General features: G+C 40.9%; 7 protein-coding genes across 8 annotated transcripts; 4 read left to right on the top strand and 3 right to left on the bottom strand.

Moving 5' to 3' along the window:
* Positions 1-993: 993 nt before the first annotated feature.
* IntS8 (integrator complex subunit 8) lies at positions 994-9,314 on the bottom strand. The gene is made up of 13 exons (XM_066287257.1): positions 8,804-9,314; positions 8,552-8,746; positions 8,281-8,500; positions 7,785-8,229; positions 7,502-7,732; positions 6,960-7,197; positions 6,506-6,910; positions 6,200-6,445; positions 5,790-6,015; positions 5,547-5,665; positions 5,283-5,489; positions 4,984-5,228; positions 994-1,194 (listed from the first exon to the last, which is right to left on the bottom strand). The coding sequence occupies exons 1-12, from the start codon at positions 8,919-8,921 to the stop codon at positions 4,984-4,986; spliced, it is 2,895 nt and encodes a 964-aa protein (XP_066143354.1). The 5' UTR covers positions 8,922-9,314; the 3' UTR covers positions 994-1,194.
* Sac1 (Sac1 phosphatase) lies at positions 1,341-4,649 on the top strand. The gene is made up of 7 exons (XM_066287259.1): positions 1,341-1,498; positions 1,626-1,835; positions 1,895-2,299; positions 2,354-2,655; positions 2,704-2,907; positions 3,504-3,743; positions 4,162-4,649. Exons 1-7 carry the CDS (start codon positions 1,464-1,466, stop codon positions 4,515-4,517), a joined length of 1,752 nt encoding a protein of 583 aa, XP_066143356.1. The 5' UTR covers positions 1,341-1,463; the 3' UTR covers positions 4,518-4,649.
* Positions 9,315-10,110: 796 nt separating the features above from the next.
* Positions 10,111-11,454, top strand: LOC136341895 (homeobox protein TGIF2LX-like). The gene is made up of 4 exons (XM_066287268.1): positions 10,111-10,382; positions 10,524-10,867; positions 10,919-11,122; positions 11,176-11,454. The coding sequence occupies exons 1-4, from the start codon at positions 10,224-10,226 to the stop codon at positions 11,381-11,383; spliced, it is 915 nt and encodes a 304-aa protein (XP_066143365.1). The 5' UTR covers positions 10,111-10,223; the 3' UTR covers positions 11,384-11,454.
* A 49-nt stretch (positions 11,455-11,503) lies between these two features.
* On the bottom strand, positions 11,504-13,818 carry LOC136341893 (cytokine-like nuclear factor N-PAC). Its single transcript, XM_066287264.1, has 5 exons — positions 13,678-13,818; positions 12,744-13,570; positions 12,383-12,694; positions 11,950-12,133; positions 11,504-11,885 (listed from the first exon to the last, which is right to left on the bottom strand). Exons 2-5 carry the CDS (start codon positions 13,461-13,463, stop codon positions 11,665-11,667), a joined length of 1,437 nt encoding a protein of 478 aa, XP_066143361.1. The 5' UTR covers positions 13,464-13,570; positions 13,678-13,818; the 3' UTR covers positions 11,504-11,664.
* A 462-nt stretch (positions 13,819-14,280) lies between these two features.
* l(1)G0004 (lethal (1) G0004) lies at positions 14,281-15,233 on the top strand. The gene has a single exon (XM_066287314.1). The coding sequence runs from the start codon at positions 14,405-14,407 to the stop codon at positions 15,119-15,121; it is 717 nt and encodes a 238-aa protein (XP_066143411.1). The 5' UTR covers positions 14,281-14,404; the 3' UTR covers positions 15,122-15,233.
* Vti1b (Vesicle transport through interaction with t-SNAREs 1b) lies at positions 15,151-15,702 on the bottom strand. The gene has a single exon (XM_066287315.1). The coding sequence runs from the start codon at positions 15,624-15,626 to the stop codon at positions 15,273-15,275; it is 354 nt and encodes a 117-aa protein (XP_066143412.1). The 5' UTR covers positions 15,627-15,702; the 3' UTR covers positions 15,151-15,272.
* A 353-nt stretch (positions 15,703-16,055) lies between these two features.
* On the top strand, positions 16,056-21,222 carry LOC136341795 (terminal nucleotidyltransferase 4B-like). Of its 2 annotated transcripts, none has more exons than XM_066287109.1 (4): positions 16,056-16,561; positions 18,149-18,677; positions 18,747-19,001; positions 19,329-21,222. In XM_066287109.1, exons 1-4 carry the CDS (start codon positions 16,239-16,241, stop codon positions 19,800-19,802), a joined length of 1,581 nt encoding a protein of 526 aa, XP_066143206.1. In that variant the 5' UTR covers positions 16,056-16,238; the 3' UTR covers positions 19,803-21,222. The 2 variants fall into 2 exon arrangements, with proteins under 2 accessions (XP_066143206.1, XP_066143207.1); XM_066287110.1 differs by lacking the exon at positions 16,056-16,561 and adding an exon at positions 17,730-17,875.
* Positions 21,223-21,361: the final 139 nt, after the last annotated feature.

Below are 21,361 nucleotides of genomic sequence, written 5' to 3'. Positions count from 1 at the left end.
ATTATAGAACGACCAGAGGAGCAAAGAGCGGAAAGGTAAAACAACCAGGTTTTTTTTTCTTTCTTTTTTTTTTCATTTTTCATATAATGGTACAACTTATTGCAATATAACTCCCGTATAAAAAGTAAGAAGCACCGAAGAGAAAATTGAATTGTTATATATGTTGACGCATTAATGTGTTAATAATAAAAATCGAATAAGAGAAAAAAAGGAGCTATAGATTAGTGAAGGGACGGTAATGAGTTTTGAAGAATCTGTCGAAAAATCGAAAAAAAAGGTTTATAATTGTGATTAGAATATGGTTAACTTCTAAAATCCAAGATATACCGAATAAAAGAACATAATTTTTGAAAGTCATACTTTTTTTAACTCTGAAGGTTTCCAATTTTTTTTTAATCTCTATATTTTATACCCATATAATGGAAGATATTCAGTTTGACGGTAAATTTTAAATTGAATTTACCAAGTTACTTTGTAATTTCGTTTACCCGTCCTTTACAATAAGTTCAAATTTAAATGAGTTTGGAGAATAAATTAATTAAAGCGATTTTCATTGTTTTTTCTGTTTATTGCGACATCTGACGAGAAAAACGTAAGAGACTTTTTTCATGTAGAATTGACATTCATAACATTTTACTGGAAATGGAACATTTCGTATCAGGAACACTTTGCTCTTAGCGGTTCTTCGCAAGTTAAGTTGTTCCTGCATTCGCATACGAAATTGAACATTTGGTATTAGGAAGACGGAAGGGCGAGGAGTTTTATTTCACTTCTGATAATTCAATGATATTTTTAATTACGCGGGAAATTGTCGTGTACCCCTCATCTTTAGATTATCAAATTTCAACATTGCATGATTCTATTGTGTTCTTATTATTGAAAAGTTCAGTTAATTGGGATTATTTTGTTAGAATTGAATCTAACAAGCAATTATAATTTTCGAAAGGTTATATGAAATGACCGCATAAAATTCTAAAAAAAAAAACTAAAAACTTGGCATAAAAGAAGAATTTAATGGTTAAATTACATGTCCAATCATTCATTAACAATATAAAATACTTTACTATAATCTAATAATATTGTATAATGTACAAAAGTATTATATATAATTAACTAATATCATAAGTAAATAAAATTAAAAAAATCCCGCCTTTGAATCTTTATGACGTATGTTGGGCTGCAGCTAATCTTGTCCTGCAAAAAAAACAAAACAAAAATTACATTATTTACAAAATCTACCTATCTATCTACTTGGTGTCTATTCGATCTGGTCCATCGTTTAATGCAATCATATATAAACGTCAAGCAAATGTCATGCTGTCAAATTCTTTAATCATATGTTTCTGGCATATAAACAAACAACCTTCAAAAACATTAATTATCGGTTTCGTACTAGCTACAATGTCGAATAAGCCGTGTTTTTTAGTATAATTTTGTTAGTTGCACTGTAAATTTCCTCAACAATGTCTGTCTCCGACGTATACAATGATGTCACTCTGTAAGTATTCTCTAAACGGTTTGACACTCCCCATATTTGAAAACATATTTCGCTCGACCTCCCGTGCATTTATTCAGTCCTTAATCCACTCTAAACTAGGCAACTGAAAGATCGCAAAACTTTACAGATACATAACAGCAGAAAAGTTCTACTTGGAACCAAAGTCTAGCGATGAGTTGCTAGTCATCGATAGAGCTTCAGAAGTGGTCACTCTTGAGAGAAACTCTGGGCAAATCCCGTCAGCTCATGCTCGCAAAGACTTCTGTGGCCTTTTAGGCTCAATCAATCTTCTTGCAGGGCGCTACCTCGTCCTTCTGACTCAACGAGACTTAGTAGGGTACTACTCCCCCTTAAAGAAACTCTTGTAGATTCTTCTACTAATCAATCATCTTAAAGATACATTGTGGGCCATCCAATATGGAAACTAGTTAAAGCTGAGTTGGTGCCTTATTCACGTAGCTTACTCCATCTGAACAATGAGAAATTGGTGGATAATAATGCTTATTTGAGTATGGTGGAGCACATTTTGGCCACTCCAAGTTTCTATTTCAGCTACAGTTATGATATAACACATTCAATACAACGGCTGCACGACATTAGTCCTGACTTCTGGCAGCAGAGCTTGCTGGAAAGGGCTGATTCTCGGTTTGTCTGGAACTTGCATTTATTGGAGCAGTTCCAGGACCCTACTTTCCGGAGATTTGCCTTACCGTTGATGCTAGGATTCGTGTCTATAAATCAGTGTGTTGTGAATGGAAGGAATTTTATGTGGGCTCTAATATCGCGTCGAAGTGTCTTGCGGTAGGATCATTTGTAAAAACGCATAGGATCTTTTGAGGGATTAATTTTTTTAAGGGCGGGCACAAGATGGTTCCGTCGAGGCATAGACCGTGATGGAAATGTAGCCAATTTCGTAGAAACCGAACAAATAGTTGAATCAGGGGAGGGAGATAGGTCTAGTTTTGTGCAGATAAGAGGTTCTATCCCATTATTCTGGTTCCAAAAGCCAGACTTACGCTACAAGCCTCCAATCACACTAGACCAGAATTTAGACCCGCAGGATCACCAGAGTGCCTGCCTCAAACACATCGAGGCGACGGCATTAATTTACGGGCGACAAGTCATGATTGATTTAGTAGATCAAGTGGGATCCGAGGGTAATTTTTCAGATGTCTCTGAGGAGGCTTCTAAAGTGTTTTTTGTAGGAAGACTTGAGAAAGCTTTTAAGGACACTATAGGGCTTTTGGGGCACCCTTCGGCCAGGTACGAACCCTTCGATTTCCATGCCGAATGCAGGCAAATGAAATGGCACCGTTTGGCCATTTTGATAGACAGAGTATCTCTGGACCAGGAGGAAATGGGGTACTTTTTGACACTGAGAGATGGGACGTTGATGTCTCTGCAGGAAGGCGAGTGTTTGACCCTTGAATAGGAGCGAAATATGTTGAATTACGGTTCGAACGCATCTTTAGGTTTTGCTTTGAAAGAGAGTTCCTGGGAACGCCCAGAGGGTATTAATTGATTGTTTCGAACATTTTTTTAACTGGAAAAAAACCTTTTGAACTTGGCTAGTTCTCGAGTTAACGAATTAGTGGCTCGACATCCCGTCAAAGGGCGTTTCCATCAAATTTGAGCAAGCATAAAAAGATGGCACGCCACTGACGGCTTAAAATTTAAAATATCATACAGATCTTCCGTACACAGGGGAAGTTTCAATTTCTCATTTGAACTTACTCAATTTTCCTGGCGAGTTGGTGAAATTACAATTTTCTTACGTAACTTGATTTTTTCATAATTTTCCTACAAAAAAAGTATATCGTGCTTTAATCGGTATCTTGTACTGTCTTTGAGAAAATCGCTTTTTATATAAAGTAATTAGCATTATTTCCCCCTCCTCTATAATCCCCAGAATTTATGACATGGGCTTTCCGGACACCTTGTGCACCCATATCTATATATAGATGCAACTCCTGGGGGTAACATGCTATTTTAATATCTTTTAAAGGTGTTTTTCGCACGAATTGCATCGACTGTTTGGATCGCACCAATGTAGTTCAAAGCATGTTGGCGCATCAAAACATCGAGAGTGTTCTGGGACGGTTCGGCATCTTGCGCCCCGATCAACGTTTAGAGTTGCAGTCTTCATTCGAGAATTTGTACAAAAACGTGTGGGCCGACCACGCCGATCTGATCAGCACCCAATACTCCGGCACCGGAGCCTTGAAAACAGACTTCACCAGAACTGGTAAATAAGGTTATTTTAACTTACAAAAAAAGCTCAGAGTCTGGCACCGGCAAGCAGATGTTTTTCGCCATCTACAGGTTAGTTCGGGTTTGTTAGTTGGATTTTGAGAAGCGAATGACGCAAGAAAACCATAAAATATCAATCGTTTGCATTTAGGCGTTACACTTATTTTGTCATTATTGAAGATCACGATGGAACTGAAAAATCTCCAGTCGAAGTCAATGTGATCTGCCCGTCTTGATCCCATATTTTTTCAGTAATTTACTAATCGGACAATGGTCGTTTTCAGTTTCTTCTCACAGAAAGGGAACGTATATACTCTCATACAACTCATATACAGAGGAAAAACAACTGCGTTCCTGGCAAACCGATATTCAAATACGTTCCCTTTTTTGTTTTATAATACTGAGCGTTTCAGGCAAGCGCACCAAGGGGGGCGTGCTCCAGGATGCCGTAAATTCCCTGATGCGCTATTATAAGAACAACTTCAATGACGGCTTCCGGCAAGATTCCATCGATTTGTTCTTGGGTAACGGCAAAGCAATATCGCCGCTAGCACCGCCTCCCGGCTGGCGCTACGTCACCTTTCCCTCAGTTTTACTGGTAGCTACCGCCATGTTTGTGGCGTCTGCGCTGTTCCCCTCAGAGTACTCTACCGAGTGCCTACTGTACCTGCTGTTTTGGGGCGGCATGATGGCCGCAACCGCCTACTACATCTTCCAATACGGTACAGAGTTTGTGGACAAACCAAAGCTGACGGCTTATACGTCGTAAGGGGGCGAGACGTAACTATCATTGGTCCGGTGTTTTTAATAGTCAATTTTTATTGGACGAAGAGGTGTATTAATTTAAGACATATTTGTTATGCAATATTCGCTTTCGAAAGAGAAGGTATTAACGGAAGAATTGTGATTTTATTGATAAAACCCTCTGGCGTTAGAAACATTCGAAGCCGTAAGACGTAACTGGAAAATGTTTTCTTTTTCAGCTTTAAAAATTAAAGAAACTGTGAATTTGAAAATAATCGCATCTGGGGACATCAGACGATAGCGCATAAATTCGCATCAGAACAACGTAAATATAAATGATAGCGAAAAACACACCCGCACTTGTATGTGCTTAAAATTCCCAAAAAATTGGACAGGGCTTTAGTCGCTTATGTGCATTAATTATTTGAAAAATACATACATTCCCTTTAGAAAACCGCATTAACTGATGTAACAACTGTGGTTTTACTCACTTAAAACACGTATTGCTTGCACAGAGCCCTCAGGAACACGCTTTTCCTCAAATTGCTCGCCTCTCTCTGTATCTCCTCGTTGTTGTTCGAGTTCAATTCCAGCATCCCCATCACCTGAATGGCGCACTTACGTCTCTGAAACTCACCTCTTCGGTTATGGGTGTGTATGAGAAACTCCAGGATATTGGTGTCCCAGAAACAGTGATAATACGCGTCTACTGCGTCGTTGCATGACTTCTGCTCACCTGCACAATAGTTCACCGGTTGAAAACGTACTTAACACGCTCAGGAAGAATTACCTAAAATTCTAAACGCAAGGGAATAGTCCGGTTCTTCGAGAAACTGGCACAGAACGGCCGCCTGCGTGTGACAGCCCAACGCTTGACAGCACTTGATCATGCGCCTGAAGACGTGGTCGTCGCAGCGCATGGGAATATTGAAATAATCGTTGCAGATTATCAGACTTTTCAAGTAGAAAGACAAGGAGATCTTGTAGTTTCCATTAGCTGCAATTGCAATTTAGAAGCAACAATGTCAAGGCATATAACATGAGAAAAACAAACAATAATTGACGTCTCCCATCAACCTCAGCCATGGAACGTTGTTGGGGTAATGCTTCAGCCCCAATCGGATTACCTCAGAGAGCATTTCAGATACTGCTCCAAGGTTATAGGAATTGGCACTAAAATAATAATAAAGCTATTAGTGGAAGAACGTTGGTTGTCTTAAAATCGTAAAAATTCTTGTTGGCGTTTAACAAAAGTCGCCCACTAAGAGTCGCATTTTTTTAAATTCGTAATACTCACTTGCTAACGGTGGCAGGCCACAAATTCATGCACTCCACCTGCAGCTCCATGTTGGCCTCATCCCGGAAGACGTTGTATAACTTGGTAAACATCGATATGACTGCAGTGAGGCAGCGCGCGTCTCGCAGCTTCATCACGATGGCCAATACATTGGTTTTGAGATTGCTGGTATCGTGATAGGAACCGCGTTTCGATTGAGAAGGATTGGGCGCGAATGCTGGCAACACTAGACGAAATAAGTTAAAGAAGTATGAACTCTATAAGGTGCCTGAAAGATATGCGAAAATCACATTTGAAATCAACTATAACGCAATGTTGCCACAACATTAGAAAATTCGTTTAGAACACGAATTTTAAAAACAACTTCTTCACAATAACTCATCAAGATTGTGACAGCGCAGCCAACTCACCAATATCCCACAACTCTTTGGGAAACTTCTTTGTCCCCTTGTGCTTGACCATCTCGAGGCTGGTGGCAGCAACTGCAGACATAACTTCAAATGAGGTCCACCTCTTTTCAAAAGCCACCAGAAACTCCCATCTTCCCAAATTCAGCAGACAAAGGGCGCAAGCTTCCAAAATCTCCCGGCGCGGCAACACTGAGCTGTCATTAACCTGTAGACACACTTCGCAGGCATTTGCTAAAGCCGTCTTATCTTCGAAATGTCATTGTTTCCAATTAGTCCCAGTAGTTTTTGTCTTATCAAGAAACTCACCAACGCTGGTTTGTGGCCACTCCTCTAACATCTGAGTGATCTGCACAAGCAGCACCTCCCAATTGACCATTTTGATGAGTTTCTGCATGGTATTGTTAGAAGCAGCACTTTGCAACTCCTTGTCAAGGACAATAAGCAGTTCCAAGGCCACAGTCCAGTTCCGGCTTTGCAGCTGTTCTTTGGACTTGGCCAGCAGCACATAGGTGAAATCGAGCAACAGCCCTCGGGGCAAGTTTTTGACGACACTCTGCAAAGGTATGGGTAGCTCCCACTGTGGGTTAATGTCCCACATTGCAACTCCCATATTAGTCATCCCAATTTTGGTCAAGATATCCTTGATTTCCTTCCAATCGCAAGTGGAGATGAGCTGCTTGGAGAGGCGACGAAGCTCTGCTCGAGGCTTTCCTTAAAAACCCACATCTAATGGCTGATAGATCATACTTATTTGTCTTACTTTTCTTGTTTGAAATACCAAAACTTGATTCACTTTTTAGCAAAAGCTCGGGCACATCAACTACGACGTGTTTTTTTACTAAAATCAACTCAGCTTTACTGAATATTCCAGAGAGATCGGAGGCCTTAATTCTTGTTAATAAATCATGGATTTCGTCTTTGATGAGCAACAGCAGTAAATGATCTTTAATCAGTTTTTTGTCCTCCTCAGAATGCAATTTCCAGTTCACTTGCACGGCCTGTGAAGAGCAGTTTAACAAGTCAATAAAGAACAAAAGGCAACGTTATAATGATTTGTTGGTTTTGTTTAATAAGGGCTAATTGTCAAACAAGGAGCATAAGCGCTATTTAAGACATAAAAACAAAAAAACAAATATCGATAATCTGCCGATTTTGCTTTTATGTTGAGAAAATAGTGAAACGAGAATATTTTGTTATTTATGACGTGTTTTCGGTTAAATGTTTAAAGAAAATTTGCTTTCCTTTAAGGGCCAAACATTAAAACCAAAGACGTTGCGTTGCCAAACTACATATGAACTTTACCCAAAGAAAGGAGTCCACATTTTTCTCCATATCCCAGCAGAGCTCGTTCAAACTCTTACGATCCAGCACGCACCGTACGTAATTCAAAGCCTTGACTTTGAGCAGCAAATCTCGCGCCACGGTGAAAGCCCCACTGGACAATGCCCCTTGTATATCCAATTCCAAGTTAATTCTGTGCGCCAGGGGAATATCCTTCTGTAAGTTGTCCTGTTGCAATACGTTGGTGACGCCCTAAAACTTCACCTTTACTCAAAACGTACATTCAATTCTACAGAAAACTTACCACAAATTGATTGACAATAGAACTATTTAGTTGCTCAAGCAATCCCTTTTTGTGCACATCTGCAGCAGGATCACAAGCCTTCATATAAATCTCAAGAACCTTCCCATCAATAGTCGCAAATCCACTAATTTTAACTATAGAATTAAGGAAACTTTTGCATTTGAAAAAGTGTAGTTTGGCAGCCTCATACTCTTCCCGATAATAGAAAAACGTCCCCAAATCGTAGCAAATTTCCGCGGAAAACTCTTCACGTGAAATCACGCTAGCTTTGGTCCATTGAAACTCAATTGTATCATTTTCTTCTGTAGGCATTTGAAAACACTCAAAGGTCAACATATGAGGGACTTCGTCCCATTGCAAAGCATCTGTTAAAAATTGTATAGTTTTTTTTATATTCTCTGGGCAGCAAATTATACTTTCGTCTGCAGGGGACATTTCATTTATCCTTAAAAACTTGGAATAGTTTACAGTCACTTTTTAAAGAATTTAATAATACCCATATCGCTGCTGCCAATTTGAAGTGATTCTGTGCATTGATGTGTTCAAAAGCCAACGATAGAACAGCAAAAGGGCAAACAGAAACTGAGGACTAGCGCTTTTTATATCTATCTGTTCAATATTTGTTATATCTAAAATGGCCCTTTCTTCACTAGTAAAGTACATCAAGTCTTGGAGCAAGTTGATTTGGGTCTTAAACGGCAAAGACCTCAACTGGGCTACATCAAAACACACTTCAACCCCCTCTCAAACAGCATAAACTCACTTACCAAGGTTCCAATTCAAATGTGCAGCGACTTTCAGGGACAAAATCTTCATTGCGATATTTTTTGCGGGGAGCTTGATTTTCAGCTCATTTGACCCTGTATCTGCCATGCAGTCCACAGGTTCAAGTTCTTGACGGTTCTTTAGGGTCACCGCAACCGCCTCATAGAACTTGGTAATGAGGTCTGTGGGCGAAGGGTCTAAACGATGTTTTTTTTTTTACATTGAAGTTACAACGCAAGCGAGCGGCAAAATACCTGGATTGGGTTTGTGTAGGTGTGTGTAGAGCAGATCCTTGTCCAGCAGGAATTCGAAGCTCAGGACAGTGTCCCGAGAAATAGGCACTGAGCCCGGTTTTAACAGATCAACATCCATTGTTGGTGTTATGGAAGGAAGAACGGAGATTTGGGGTTAGTTTTAAGGAGGACTTGTAGGCATTTTAAATCGGGTTTTAAAAGAAAACTTTATTTTGGACCTAGATATAAAAGTAAATATACGAAAGGTATTTCGAGTAGTTGAGGTTAGGTTGTCATCCATTGTTTTCAACAGAAAATGGCTGTTAGACGATGCAAAGTAGCTTTCTATCGTTTTAAATGAAAACGTGAAAATGCCGCAAGTTATGAGCGACATTATTCACTGCATATAGAAAATAATTAAGAGGATTTATGATAAATATATTTTTTTCTAAATATGCCAAAAACGCTTCAAAATTGAATTTAAACTCGGTAAGATTTGACTTGACTACAGCATTTTAACGTATCCGGAAGTTGTATTTCCGCCATATTACCCCTAGGAAGTAAAGGATTTTGAATACCTTCATGCATTTACGCTACCGGGGGCTGAAAATCACTGCACAGAAGCTGAACGAATGATATTATCCTCTTGCGAATTATTATATGTGCGAATTAAAGAACTGGGAGTTTAAAGTGCTTTGATACAATGATCTGAAATTGCAGAGAACTCCGCGAAACAATCTGAGAAGTACCAATCGTTTGATCGCCACGCAACACCGTCACCGGAAGTACTGTTTGTAGCACTAAGGGAATATATGTTAACCTTAAGTCAAGCAAACAGAACAAAGCCTCAAATAATTCAATAATCCTCCTAATTTATTATTCCAAGGTGCATTTATATACTGCAGTTTTATATTTGTACAAAAAAAAACATCAATAAACCAATAAATAAATTCTTGATTACTCACCTCCCAAACCACCGAAAGAAGATGATCAAGTGCAGAATCGAAACAGCGATCGGTTAAAAAACTAGGAGTTGTCTTATTAGTATTTTGAAGAGCTCACACGACATATCTAAATATTATAATAATATTCACAAATTAAATAATGTCTCAGTAGTGCTAAGCATGAATTTGAGGCAGATTTGGGACTTTAGTTTGTGACGTCACCGGAAGTGTCTCAAACTAGAAACTTTAGAACAAATTTACTCGTCTTCGTTCGAGTTTGAAGAAACTCTGTGTAAACTTTGGGAAAAAACTCCCAAAAAAACATGATCCGTATTCACTCGAAGCTCGCAAGCGGCGAAATCACCTGGAAAAACGCACGGCCATCACTGCCAAAAGTTGGCATTGGACGATTTCAACTGTCTGTCGCGTAGTAGTTCAATTGTTTAACAGCGTTGTAAACAAACTGCAAACGGTCATCGAGCGCGTTACGTTCCAAGATGAATTACAGCGAAAGTATGGAAAATATCAACCCCAATATCGGGCAAACCTACAACAGTTTGTTCGTCGACAACGAGGCGTACCAGGAAAACAGCAGCAGTGACGAAAATGATTCTGGGAGCGAGCGAGAAGAAAGAATGCGGCAAATGCAATACGAGGTAAACACACTCCAGGTTTGAACGCTGACACGCTTCGTAAACGGCGCACTAAAATGAAATCGAATTCGAACTCGGCAGTGCTTTCAGTGATTGTTTAATTAAATTAGGAGCTGTTGCGACTTTTTATTTAAATTTCCCCAGGAGCCCCTTCACCAGAACTTTTTAAATCAAAACGTGGCGATGGGCATGGGGATGACGCCAGTGCGCAAACGTCGCGGCAACCTCCCCAAGCACGCAGTAAAGATTTTGAAGCGCTGGCTTTATGAACACCGCTACAACGCTTACCCCAGTGATGCCGAAAAGCTGATCTTGAGCCAGGAAGCAGGACTGACAGTGCTGCAAGTTTGCAATTGGTTCATCAACGCGCGAAGACGCATTTTGCCAGAAATGATACGCAGGGAGGGTCACGATCCGCTCAACTACACCATTTCGCGGAGAGGCAAGAAGGCTGTTGGGAATTACATGGCTGACCAGGGGATAGTCGGGTAAATATTCCGGGATGGCTACGTTAAGCCGTTTTCAGTGTTTGTTCTTAGGTGGGGAAATGACTATGAGATAGCAGGCGCGAAGCGCATGCGAATGACTCAAGAATACGACGAAGGGATGACGCTCTTCTACAGATCAGAGCCGGAGGATAGCAACGAGTTTGAGGACTCCAGTCACAGCGACGAGAACTTCAACCCTAATTGGCAGTACACCACGTTCACCAATGACGCCTACAATCAGCAAGCCCTTGAAACGTATTAAAATCCATAACTAACCTTCAAAAAGTAATTGTTTCGGCTCGACGCAGGTATACGCAGCAGTCGCAGCAACATCAGCTGGAGCCATCCGCAGGGCCCAGCCCTAAAGTGCAGGTCGTGCCGGCCAATCAGATCGAACCTGACCATATGATGATTGATGAGGAAAAGGACAAGTTCAAGTGCCTTTATCTGTTGGTGGAGACTGCAGTAGCTGTAAGGGAAAGAGAGAAGCAGCAAGAGACGGCTCAAGTCCTTTAAAGCATTGATTTAGGTCACAAAGTCGTTGTTACATCGTTAATGTTGTGTTGCAATAAAGTTGCTTAACTTTTTGTTTTGTCTGATTTGTCCTGAACATGAAACTGCACGAAACCGCTACCATTCTCCAAAAATTACGTTTATTATTATAATTCTCAAAACTATAAAATAGCTTCAAAGGGACACTTTAATCGAATTTGATGATCCCATTGAACTGGTCAACTGAGGTCTTGCAACACTGTTAACATTCTCTAAAAGAAAAATAAATGACTACTCAAAAACAATCAATATCTGGTCCGATATATGCAGGCAGAATCCTGTCCGTCGCACCCCAAGCGACGAGCGTGCTTGAAGATATCATTCGTATTAGACGCCAATGGCATCGGCTGTTTAAAATGATTCGACATTTGCAGGCCCTGAGCGATGTCACGCTGAAGCTGCTCAATCGGCTCTTCAGTATCTTGCGACGATAAAAACTTTTTATTCACAATTGCATCTGATTTACCTAAAAAAAGGAAACAAAAAGCAGCAAAATCGCATAAACAATCCACGCTAAATTGCGAACATACTTCGCAGATACTCGCTCGACATGTGGGTCATTTTGAAGATGTTATTGAAGGCATCCAGTTTGATGCTACTGCGATCCGCCATTACGAAACCCTCGACTAAGGAGGCAAGGAAAATACCACGCATCATCTGGAAGATCATGTGGATCTTGGTGGCAGAGCCTATTTTGCCCAGCAGGAACGAAGCCTGAAATAGGTTCCGATGTTGCCACAAGAAGTACGAAGCACAATTAGAGAAAGCAATGTCAATCAAACTCACACTCTTCTAATCTAAATGTCACCTAAATAAACTGGTTTAGGGTCATTGTAAATCATATTACTTTATAAACTCAATGAAACATTTTCATTAAAGCACTGTTATACATGGTCCCAAGTTTAAGTCATGACCATGCCAAGTTGCTTCAAAACCTTCAAAACAACAGCAAATTCAACTTACCTTCCCGATTGCCTTGAAACAAGACTGGCAATCAACAAATAAAGATTGCAGCCCTGCGGCCAACACAATAATCTCCCCATTAATGGCCTCTGGCTTACATCCTTGCAACATAGCTTCCAAATACAGTCCCTCTTTCTTTGAAATCAACTCATGGAAATCCTTGGAAGTCTCTGGATCAATGCTGGTCATCTCCACATAACCTTTACCCCGCAAAAGATCATCATTTTTGTCAGCAATCCCCAGCTGATTTATTATTGCCTTGGCCTGATCAGGATCTGAGAGGCAGCTGAAGGTAATGTTTGCATTCCGAATCTGGAATTTGATATGAAACTGGGATTTTCTGAAGGAAAAAATGGATTACCACTTGTCGGGGAGTGTTGCACACTTTAAAGAAAGTCTGCTGCTTGTCAGCATACTGCTGCAAATCCTCACACAGACTTGAACTTCGACTCCAGATATAGAGACGATGGCCAGATTTAATTAGGTTCTTAATGAGGCCTTCAGCAGACACACTGCCAGCAAGAACTCCAAAAAACTTAGAAGATGTGCCCAAGTTTACAGTGTTCAATGTAATGTCCCCTTCCAGAGAATTCTCTAGGGAGTTGGATAATTCAGGACTAGCCCTAAACAACTTTTCTTTAGTGTCTCTCGAACCAGATGAACGTGCTTTTTTATGAGGCACTGGAGTGTTCTCCTTCAATGGAAAGATCCTCTTCTTTTCCCCACTTTTTACACTGCCACCACTGCTCTTTTTTGTCTTCTTCGGACTGGGTCTATTTGAAACATACTTTGCAAAAGGGATTTTGAAATCTGGGTCATTGGCCAAGCTAGCTATTATCTCTTCCACTTCGTCCACAGCAGCCTCTGTGTTTTTTTTCTTATACTGCCTCTTGAATTCCTCATAGGGTTTGATGTTTTTATCCTCGACCCATCCATAGTTATGCGTGCCGAGGAAGTAAATCCATTGCATGTCTTTGACAGTTTTTGGAGGAGCTTCTGGATTAGGAGCCATTACGATGCCAGGCCAGTGACTATAAGTTGGCATTTTGGCCCAAACAAACTCATTCTCCTTGAAAACCATTATTAATATTTTGATGAGTTATACTCTCGTCTAATATGTTCCCTTTCTTCTAGAGGTGGTAGTAGGGGGTATTGGCCCTGCCTGCGCCTGTAGGACCTCACCTCACCCTGAAAAAACACAGTTGTGCACTCAAGGCTGAAACACACAAATTGGTAAAGAAAACCCCTTGGCGTCCCCACTGAGGACAATTTGTTCAGCCGGCACCCCCACTCACCCAGAACTTTTTGCACGCCTTGTAATTTTCTATATGGAAAAAACACTTTTCCTTGTCGTAGTTGTACTTGTTAAAGCACTTGTAAGTAAGCTCTTGTTCTTTAAAACAGGGGTTGTTTTCCTCGGTATTACGGCCTTGCTGCTTATCTTTCATAATAATGGAGGACAACAGACGCGCGGGGATGATATTTGACAAGTTTGACAGTTAGGGTTAAGAGATTTGACGAATAGCTGGTTTACCGACAGAGAATAAAATTAGTATAACATGCCCTCGGTTTTATTTGAACTTCGGTAAATAATGTAAACAATAAATAATAAGTTTAAAGCAAAACTAATGTTTTAATAAAACATTTATTTCCAATAGGGCTGTTCACTTCTAGTTAAGACTTAAAGACACTAACGATATAAAACAATAAAGTTATGGATGATTGATATATTTATTTTCTCGAACCTACTATTTTTTGCGATTCTTGGAACAAACAAATACTTGCGGTTGATTATCAGATATAACCTAGTATGTACACAAAATAGATTAATCATACATTGTCTACATTATATACCATAAATTGTATTCATCATTAAAGAATTTGAAATAGAAGATTCTAACCTTAGTGTCTAAGCAGCTGTGATACGGTCTTTCACGCACATGTGTTTCTCTAAAATCTTGATATATCGCAAAACACAATCTTTTAACGATTTCAATTATTTTTTCTGATATTTCCGTCACCATGGGCGACCTAAACATAGATGTGAATTCATTTGAAGCTGCTAAGCCCAAAAAACGGCGCAACGACTCGTTAGGCGAAGCCATGGAAGTGGACCGTTCTGGCATCCAGGGCAGAGCTCGTAACAGGCCTCCGAAATCCAAACGTCCCAAAACACAGTGCTTTTCCGAAACCAAAGACGACATGCGCAAAATTCCGGTTCCTGCTCATAGGTACAGCCCACTTAAAGATCACTGGCTGCAAATATTCACACCGGTAGTTGAACACCTTCAACTGCAAATCCGATTCAATTTAAAGACACGCAATGTAGAGATCAAGACATGTTCGAACACCAAAGACATTGCTAATTTACAGAAAGCTGCAGACTTTGTTAAAGCATTTGTATATGGTTTTGAAGTAGAGGATGCTTTGGCTTTGCTTCGTCTGGATGATTTATTTGTTGAAACATTTGAAATTAAAGATGTGAAAACGCTGAAAGGGGACCATCAGAGCAGGGCTATCGGGCGACTTGCGGGGAAAGGGGGACGCACCAAATTCACCATTGAGAATGTGACCAAGACCAGAATAGTGTTGGCTGATAGTAAAATTCATATACTGGGAAGTTTTCAGAACATTCAGTTGGCTAGAAGGGCTATTTGTAATCTTATTTTGGGTTCTCCACCGTCAAAGGTTTATGGGCAATTGCGGAGCATTGCTTCGAGAGTTTCAGAAAGGATGTAGATTTATCTTCCACCTTTGTTAATTGAGAATAAGATTTGTTATATTTATTTATAAATGAATGCCTTATTGTATGGTATGTATAAAATTATCACATTATTGAAACACTGCTTTAGATTGTCTTTTAATCTGTGTCAAGGTTCTCCTACTATGATTACCCCTTGAAAAACCGAATATAACTCAATGCACCCAATATGATTGTTTCAAGAAGAATAATCACAATGAGTATGATCTTATTATAAAGCACATTGCGCCCCATTTTGGTGATGAGACTTTTAGCATTGTCCAGCTGGCTGTTGGCCTCCTCCAACCTGTCTCTGGTATGCAGCAACGTCTCTCTTTGTTCCCCCAATTCATTCACTACTTCTGTTCCTATATTCTCGGTCTCTATCGCAATTTGGTGAGACCTGGCTATGCTTTCACTTGTACGCTCCAGGGCTTGAGTGCCCTCCAAAACCACCTGACGGTTGTGAGCATCCCAGTTATACGTAGGTCTTCGGGGAAACATTTTTATAAATTTGAAGGTGATTTTTGTTAAAGGGTTGATGATGTCGGCAGTTGACACTGTCAGTCAATATTGATCGCGATTCTCTCAACTACCGACTATCACGTGATATATGAGATGATGCGTAGCCATTTTTTTATGGTTTAATAGTAAAAGATAGATATATTTTCTGGGAAAAACCTATTTTTGTTCATGTAAATTATGTGCATTAAGAGACAAACACCTCTTCGTTATTTACTTTTATGTTGGCATTCATGAATACAATGAATTATTTGATTAATAAAGTCTGTCGTACATTAAAGGACAATTTCATTTATTGAAAGAATTAGTAATCTTATGATGTCACAGAGCATTGTATTAAAAATAAAAATTCTGACCAATAGTATTTATGAAAGCACATCTGCGCCATGCTTTTTGTCACATCATTTGTCATTCTTTGGCCTCTGCCATTTTCCTAGCAGCAAAATTCGCGGACGAAATTGTCCGTGTGATAATCTTGAGGTGTGACTCGGTTCTGTACTTTCTTGTTCGGAAAAAGCGGTGAAAAGAGCCCTAAAGTGTCGCGTCACATGCCCTGTAGTGCGTGAGGGGGGGTCGCGCGACCGTCCCAGTTTAATGGATTCGTACTTCTCTTGGTTGATGCCGGAACAAGAAGGGCCAGCCAAGACGCTGTGGATGCGAGTGTGGCAGACGCAGCAGGACATCGAGGGAATGAACCTGCGGGAAGGTGACAACGAGGCCGACAGCAACGGCCAAACAATCCCGGTAGTAGTGAACGGAACAGTGGAGATTAACCCGAATTTCGGCCGCAGCAACAAACGCAGTCAGATCATCGACAATCGGCCCAGTCAGCGGCCCTCGCACCGCAAATTCGTTACGGACTTTGGGGGTTGTCCGTGGAGACAAGACAAGTACGCCTACGCTCGTGGAATCATAGGGTAAGCCTCGTTTTCCCCGTCGAAAACATATTAAACGTGGTGAACTATCCAATATGTGCATTTTTGGCTCCGTTTTCCAGCGGCGTCTGACATAAGATGGCTCGCGGGCAGCGTTGCCAAGTCGCGCGCGCCATTTTTATTTACCCCGAAAACACCTTTTATGGGGCCAAAGCCCACATTTTCCCAATCTCAAGTTACCTTTACATGCCTGATTGCAGCACGAGATCGAAGTCGTTATTGATAAATGTACAGTGCAGCAGAGCACCCCAGCAGATGCCATCAGCTTTGGGGCTGAAGATCTGTAATCAATTTTTATGTTTAAATATGGTACATGTATCTCAGAAATGTCTTGTAGTTCCTTGAAACAACTTGAAAGTGAATACTAAAAGAGTCCAGCAATATGTCCTTTGGTTGTGAGCTCCTGTGTGAAACAGCAGAAAATTTATATTAAAAAAAATTCTCTTTTCCGTCATCTTAGAGCTTTCTGGAAAGATTTACACCATTCTTTTAATTTGGAAATTGATTTAGGAATATTTATTGTTACATGTATTAGGATGTAAATATTGTTTGGGTTTCCCGTTATCATCTCAGGTTCTTATTGATCAATCATGTTTTGCACGATTCATGACATTCATAGACTGGTTATTGTCAAACTAGACTTTTCCTTTAAAGTTATTGAATATCCTTGACCTTCACACTGCAGTGGAGTCTCTTCAGTGTCGCGACATAACAGAGTGTTGAAGGCTTGTCAAAACTGTACTTTGATGCAGCAATGTAGATTTTGACAAGTCCAAACGTAATGTCTGACTTTCGGGCCATGGTGTAGTGAATAATGTCAAAACATTACATCTGGGTATATCCCAGAATCCTTATGATCTTAATTTTCTTTGGAATTGGCACTTTCTATTGTGAGAAAACATGAAAGTGGGGCGAACATTGAAACTGTCACTATTTACAATTTTTTTGTACTTGGAACTGGGCCTGTGTGCCTTCAATCCCCAAAATTGCCACAGGTCCATTTCAAAACCGTTTGTGTTGTGTTGATGCGTAGTCTCAGATTTTAAATCGGCATTGCCACCTATTGGAAGACCCCCACCAAGAAATAGGTACTTAGCAGTTTTTCCTAAGGCCTTTTTTCATGAAAGGAATGTCGGCATTTGCCCGAAAAAACCCGCACTACTTCAGTCGTCTGTTGTTTGTGTCCATGTTTTAGTTGTGATTTTTAAACCTTTTAAACATGTTCTACTACGGTTTTAACATTTTTGACGCGGACACGCTCCGCGAAGAGCTGGTTTTATACAAGACGTGTCTCAGGCAAGTCTCACACCCATTCAAAGCCGATACCTTTCCACCAATTCTGCATATTAACCACGATCATGGGGGTCAAACTGACATTGTGGCAACGCAGCACTTTCTCCATTGAGTACTGCAGGGCCGGATTTAACTGTTTGATTATCAAGTTCATGCTTTGTTTATTCAATGGGCACTCAAGTGTTATTGTTCCGAACCATTATCAGTATCTCAACTGAATCTTTCCTACACAAAAGTGTTCTAAATGATTTACATAATCGATGCACCTCTTTGCAGACTTCACGAAGAGATCGAGCACTTCTACAACTACATGAACCCTACCGAGGCGGAGCACAAGGTGCGAGCGGAGGTGGTAGCCCGCATTGAGGAAATCATCAAGTCCAAGTGGCCCGAGGCCCAAGTGGAGGTGTTTGGCTCCTACCGCACCGGCCTCTACCTACCCACCAGTGACATTGACCTGGTCGTGATCGGAAAGTGGACCAACCTGCCTTTACGCACCCTGGAACAGGAATTCCTGGAGCGGGGAGTGGCACAGGAGGACAGCATTAAGGTGCTGGACAAGGCCTCGGTGCCCATTGTCAAGCTAGTGGACAGAAAAACTGAAATCAAAGTGGACATATCTTTCAACATGTCGAATGGGGTGAAGAGTGCTGAACTGATCAAGACTTATATGGAGCAGTTTCCAGTGTTGCCCAAGTTGGTTTATGTACTGAAGCAGTTCCTCTTAGAGAGGGACTTAAACGAGGTTTTCACAGGGGGGATCAGTAGCTATAGCCTCATCCTAATGTGCATCAGCTTCTTGCAGGTTGGTACCGTTTTAAAATCCTCTACTGCACAAATTCTATACCTCATACTATCATCTATACATCTCCAGCTTCACCCTCGGCAAGAAGGCCTAAGACAGAACACGGCCAATATAGGAGTCCTACTCATTGAGTTCTTTGAGCTGTATGGCAGGAAGTTCAATTACATCAACACCGGAATTCGGATACGAGATGGTGGCAAGTACATCAACAAAGAGGAGATGCAAAAGGACATGGTGGACGGCCACAGGCCTAGCATGTTGTGCATAGAGGACCCGTTGCAGCCTTCCAACGATATCGGTCGCAGTAGTTATGGGATTTTGTTGGTGAGTTTTTGTCGAGATGACGTGATTTTTGAGGGTTTTGAAAATACTCGAAACTCGGCGTCAAGGGTTTGCCTTATTTGCGTCATAAGCAGGATTGTCATCTTTGAATTGTCCGATTGATATGTCGTCGTAGAAATATTGCGTAAAGGCCCCAAGTCCTATTGAACTTGTTTGGAGATTATCGAGTTCGACTGTCAACTTCAATAGTGACTGAGCGAAATATGTGACGTAAATGAGAGTAAGGACCAGTAAAATGTTATTCTACTGTTTACAATTTGCTGTTACATAGAACGCTGTCAATTCCTTTAACCTTCGAATTATCCTCAGGTGAAAAAGGCTTTCGAGTACGCCTACTCCATCCTAACTAACGTGGTCCACCCGGTCTCGCCTTTAAACGACTGCACGCGGCAAAGTATTCTGGGCCGCATCGTACGAGTTAGCGACAAAGTCGTCCAACACCGGCGACGGATCGAGGAGGGCAACCGAGTGGCCCCACCCCCAAACGTGCTGGTGGGTGGAGCTCCAGCTAAGCCCTCCCGATCATCGAGCACCGGTAGTACGAGCAGTGCCGAGGAGAGCGCGGGTAGTTCCGAAGGATCGGACCGGCTCTCTCGCGACCACTCCCCCAACATGAACTACGCGAATCGACATCACAGCTCGGCGAACAGGAAGGGGGCGTGGCGCTCCAAAAGCAAGTTCGAGAACCATTCGCGGGGAGGAGGCAACGGGCACCTTCAGGCCTACAATAGAGTGCCGCCAACCAACAGCAACCAGTCCACGTTGACGAAACGGAGAAAATAGCCTCAATAGTGTTAGGTTTGTACATAATGTAGGTAGGTCCGTGGCTAGTTTGTCTTGTAAATATTTTTGTATTAAGTGAGATTTTACGGTTACGTGGAGATTTTTGCAATAGGCTCGGGATGCGAATTAAGCATGGTGGAGGCTGGCGTAACATTAAAAAAATCTCAAAAAAAATACAAAATTTCCAAAGTCTAAAAAAAACTAAGTTAAGTGTGTAAAATATAGATTTTTTATGATTTAACGTAAGTATTTGGGTGAAGAACGCAGCGTTGCGTTAGTTTAGAAAAAGGCGTGCCCAACAAGCGCCGCCCACTCGGGTTTAGAGGGGTAGGCCCGGTGCTTGCGCACAACTCTCAAAGGGCCGAAAATAAGTGCAACACAGCTGGCAGCACCGGAGAAGTACTGGCAACTGCATTGCATCGATTTTAAGGTGATTTAATGCGCGCGCCGGCCTTCACAGATTGGTCGTTTGTCCGACAAAATTTCAGTGCCTATTTCAAGACATCGAACGTCCGGCAACATTGTAATTTGTAAATAATGTAATATGTTGTTTGTGTAAAAAAAAGAAATTAAAGTTAAGTACGTGCGCAGGTCGCCCATTTCAGTTTGTCCTTTTGCGGAGCGCGACGAAATCGGCCCGCGGCTAAAATTGTGATATATTTGATAATTACCGTTTAAGTGGATAACAATGCCTAATGATAATAATATAATTTTGTTTTTCTCTCTCCTTCTCCGAGTGTGCGTCCGCCATTTTTCTCTGTTACAGTAACAAAATGCATTTGTTTTTATTTTGCTGGCGCCATATTGCGATTAGCCTGATTGTTCAGCGCCATCTTGCTTTTCTGGTCCACATTCTGATTTCTTTTTAAATCGTTCCGAAGTTGATCTTAATTTTAACTGATATTGTAAATTTCACTGGTATAAAGCGAAATTAAACTAGTAAAAAAAGTACGTAATTCTTTTCGCTGTAGGTGTATAGGCCCGTAGTTTTTAAGCTGTTGTCCGTTTATATTATGTATAAAGAGAATTTCTCCCGGTTTTAATAGACTCATAATTACCCTGTATCATATAACGAGTGATCATTAAAAAAAACCTCGCAGTCGGCGGTGAACGGCAAACCTACAATGTTGACGAATCCATTTGTTGTTCGCCGCCAAATATGCGAATGAACAAATAATAGATGAACTTATCCAAGACATGTCTCTGATCTTTGAATGCCTGTTTGGGGGGTTTTGTTTAGTGACCACCCTTTACTTGCTAAGGTTGAATTAAGTACAAATTACCGAACACTGAAAAAAATACAGAAAAAAATTTTGGTTTTCGATTATTATTATTATTATTATTATTGCGATGATAAAAAGGCACAGTTGTATCGACTCAGCAGAAACTACCGAAAGGAATATATGGATGGTTTTTTTTACATACTTGAGCGCACAAGGCGTTTTATTACAACTCCCCCTCCCCCCGAGCGGACCTCTTGAGTGCTACAATGTTTGTTTAGTTTGGCCGCATCTTCATCTAATAATTTGAACTGATGGTGGGTGTGCGACTAATGCAGG

The sequence above is a fragment of the Euwallacea fornicatus genome, chromosome 11 (assembly GCF_040115645.1).
Source record: "Euwallacea fornicatus isolate EFF26 chromosome 11, ASM4011564v1, whole genome shotgun sequence".
Classification (NCBI taxonomy): domain Eukaryota; kingdom Metazoa; phylum Arthropoda; class Insecta; order Coleoptera; family Curculionidae; genus Euwallacea; species Euwallacea fornicatus.
Note: the sequence above shows the minus strand (reverse complement) of the source record. Positions and strands in the feature narration are given on the sequence as shown.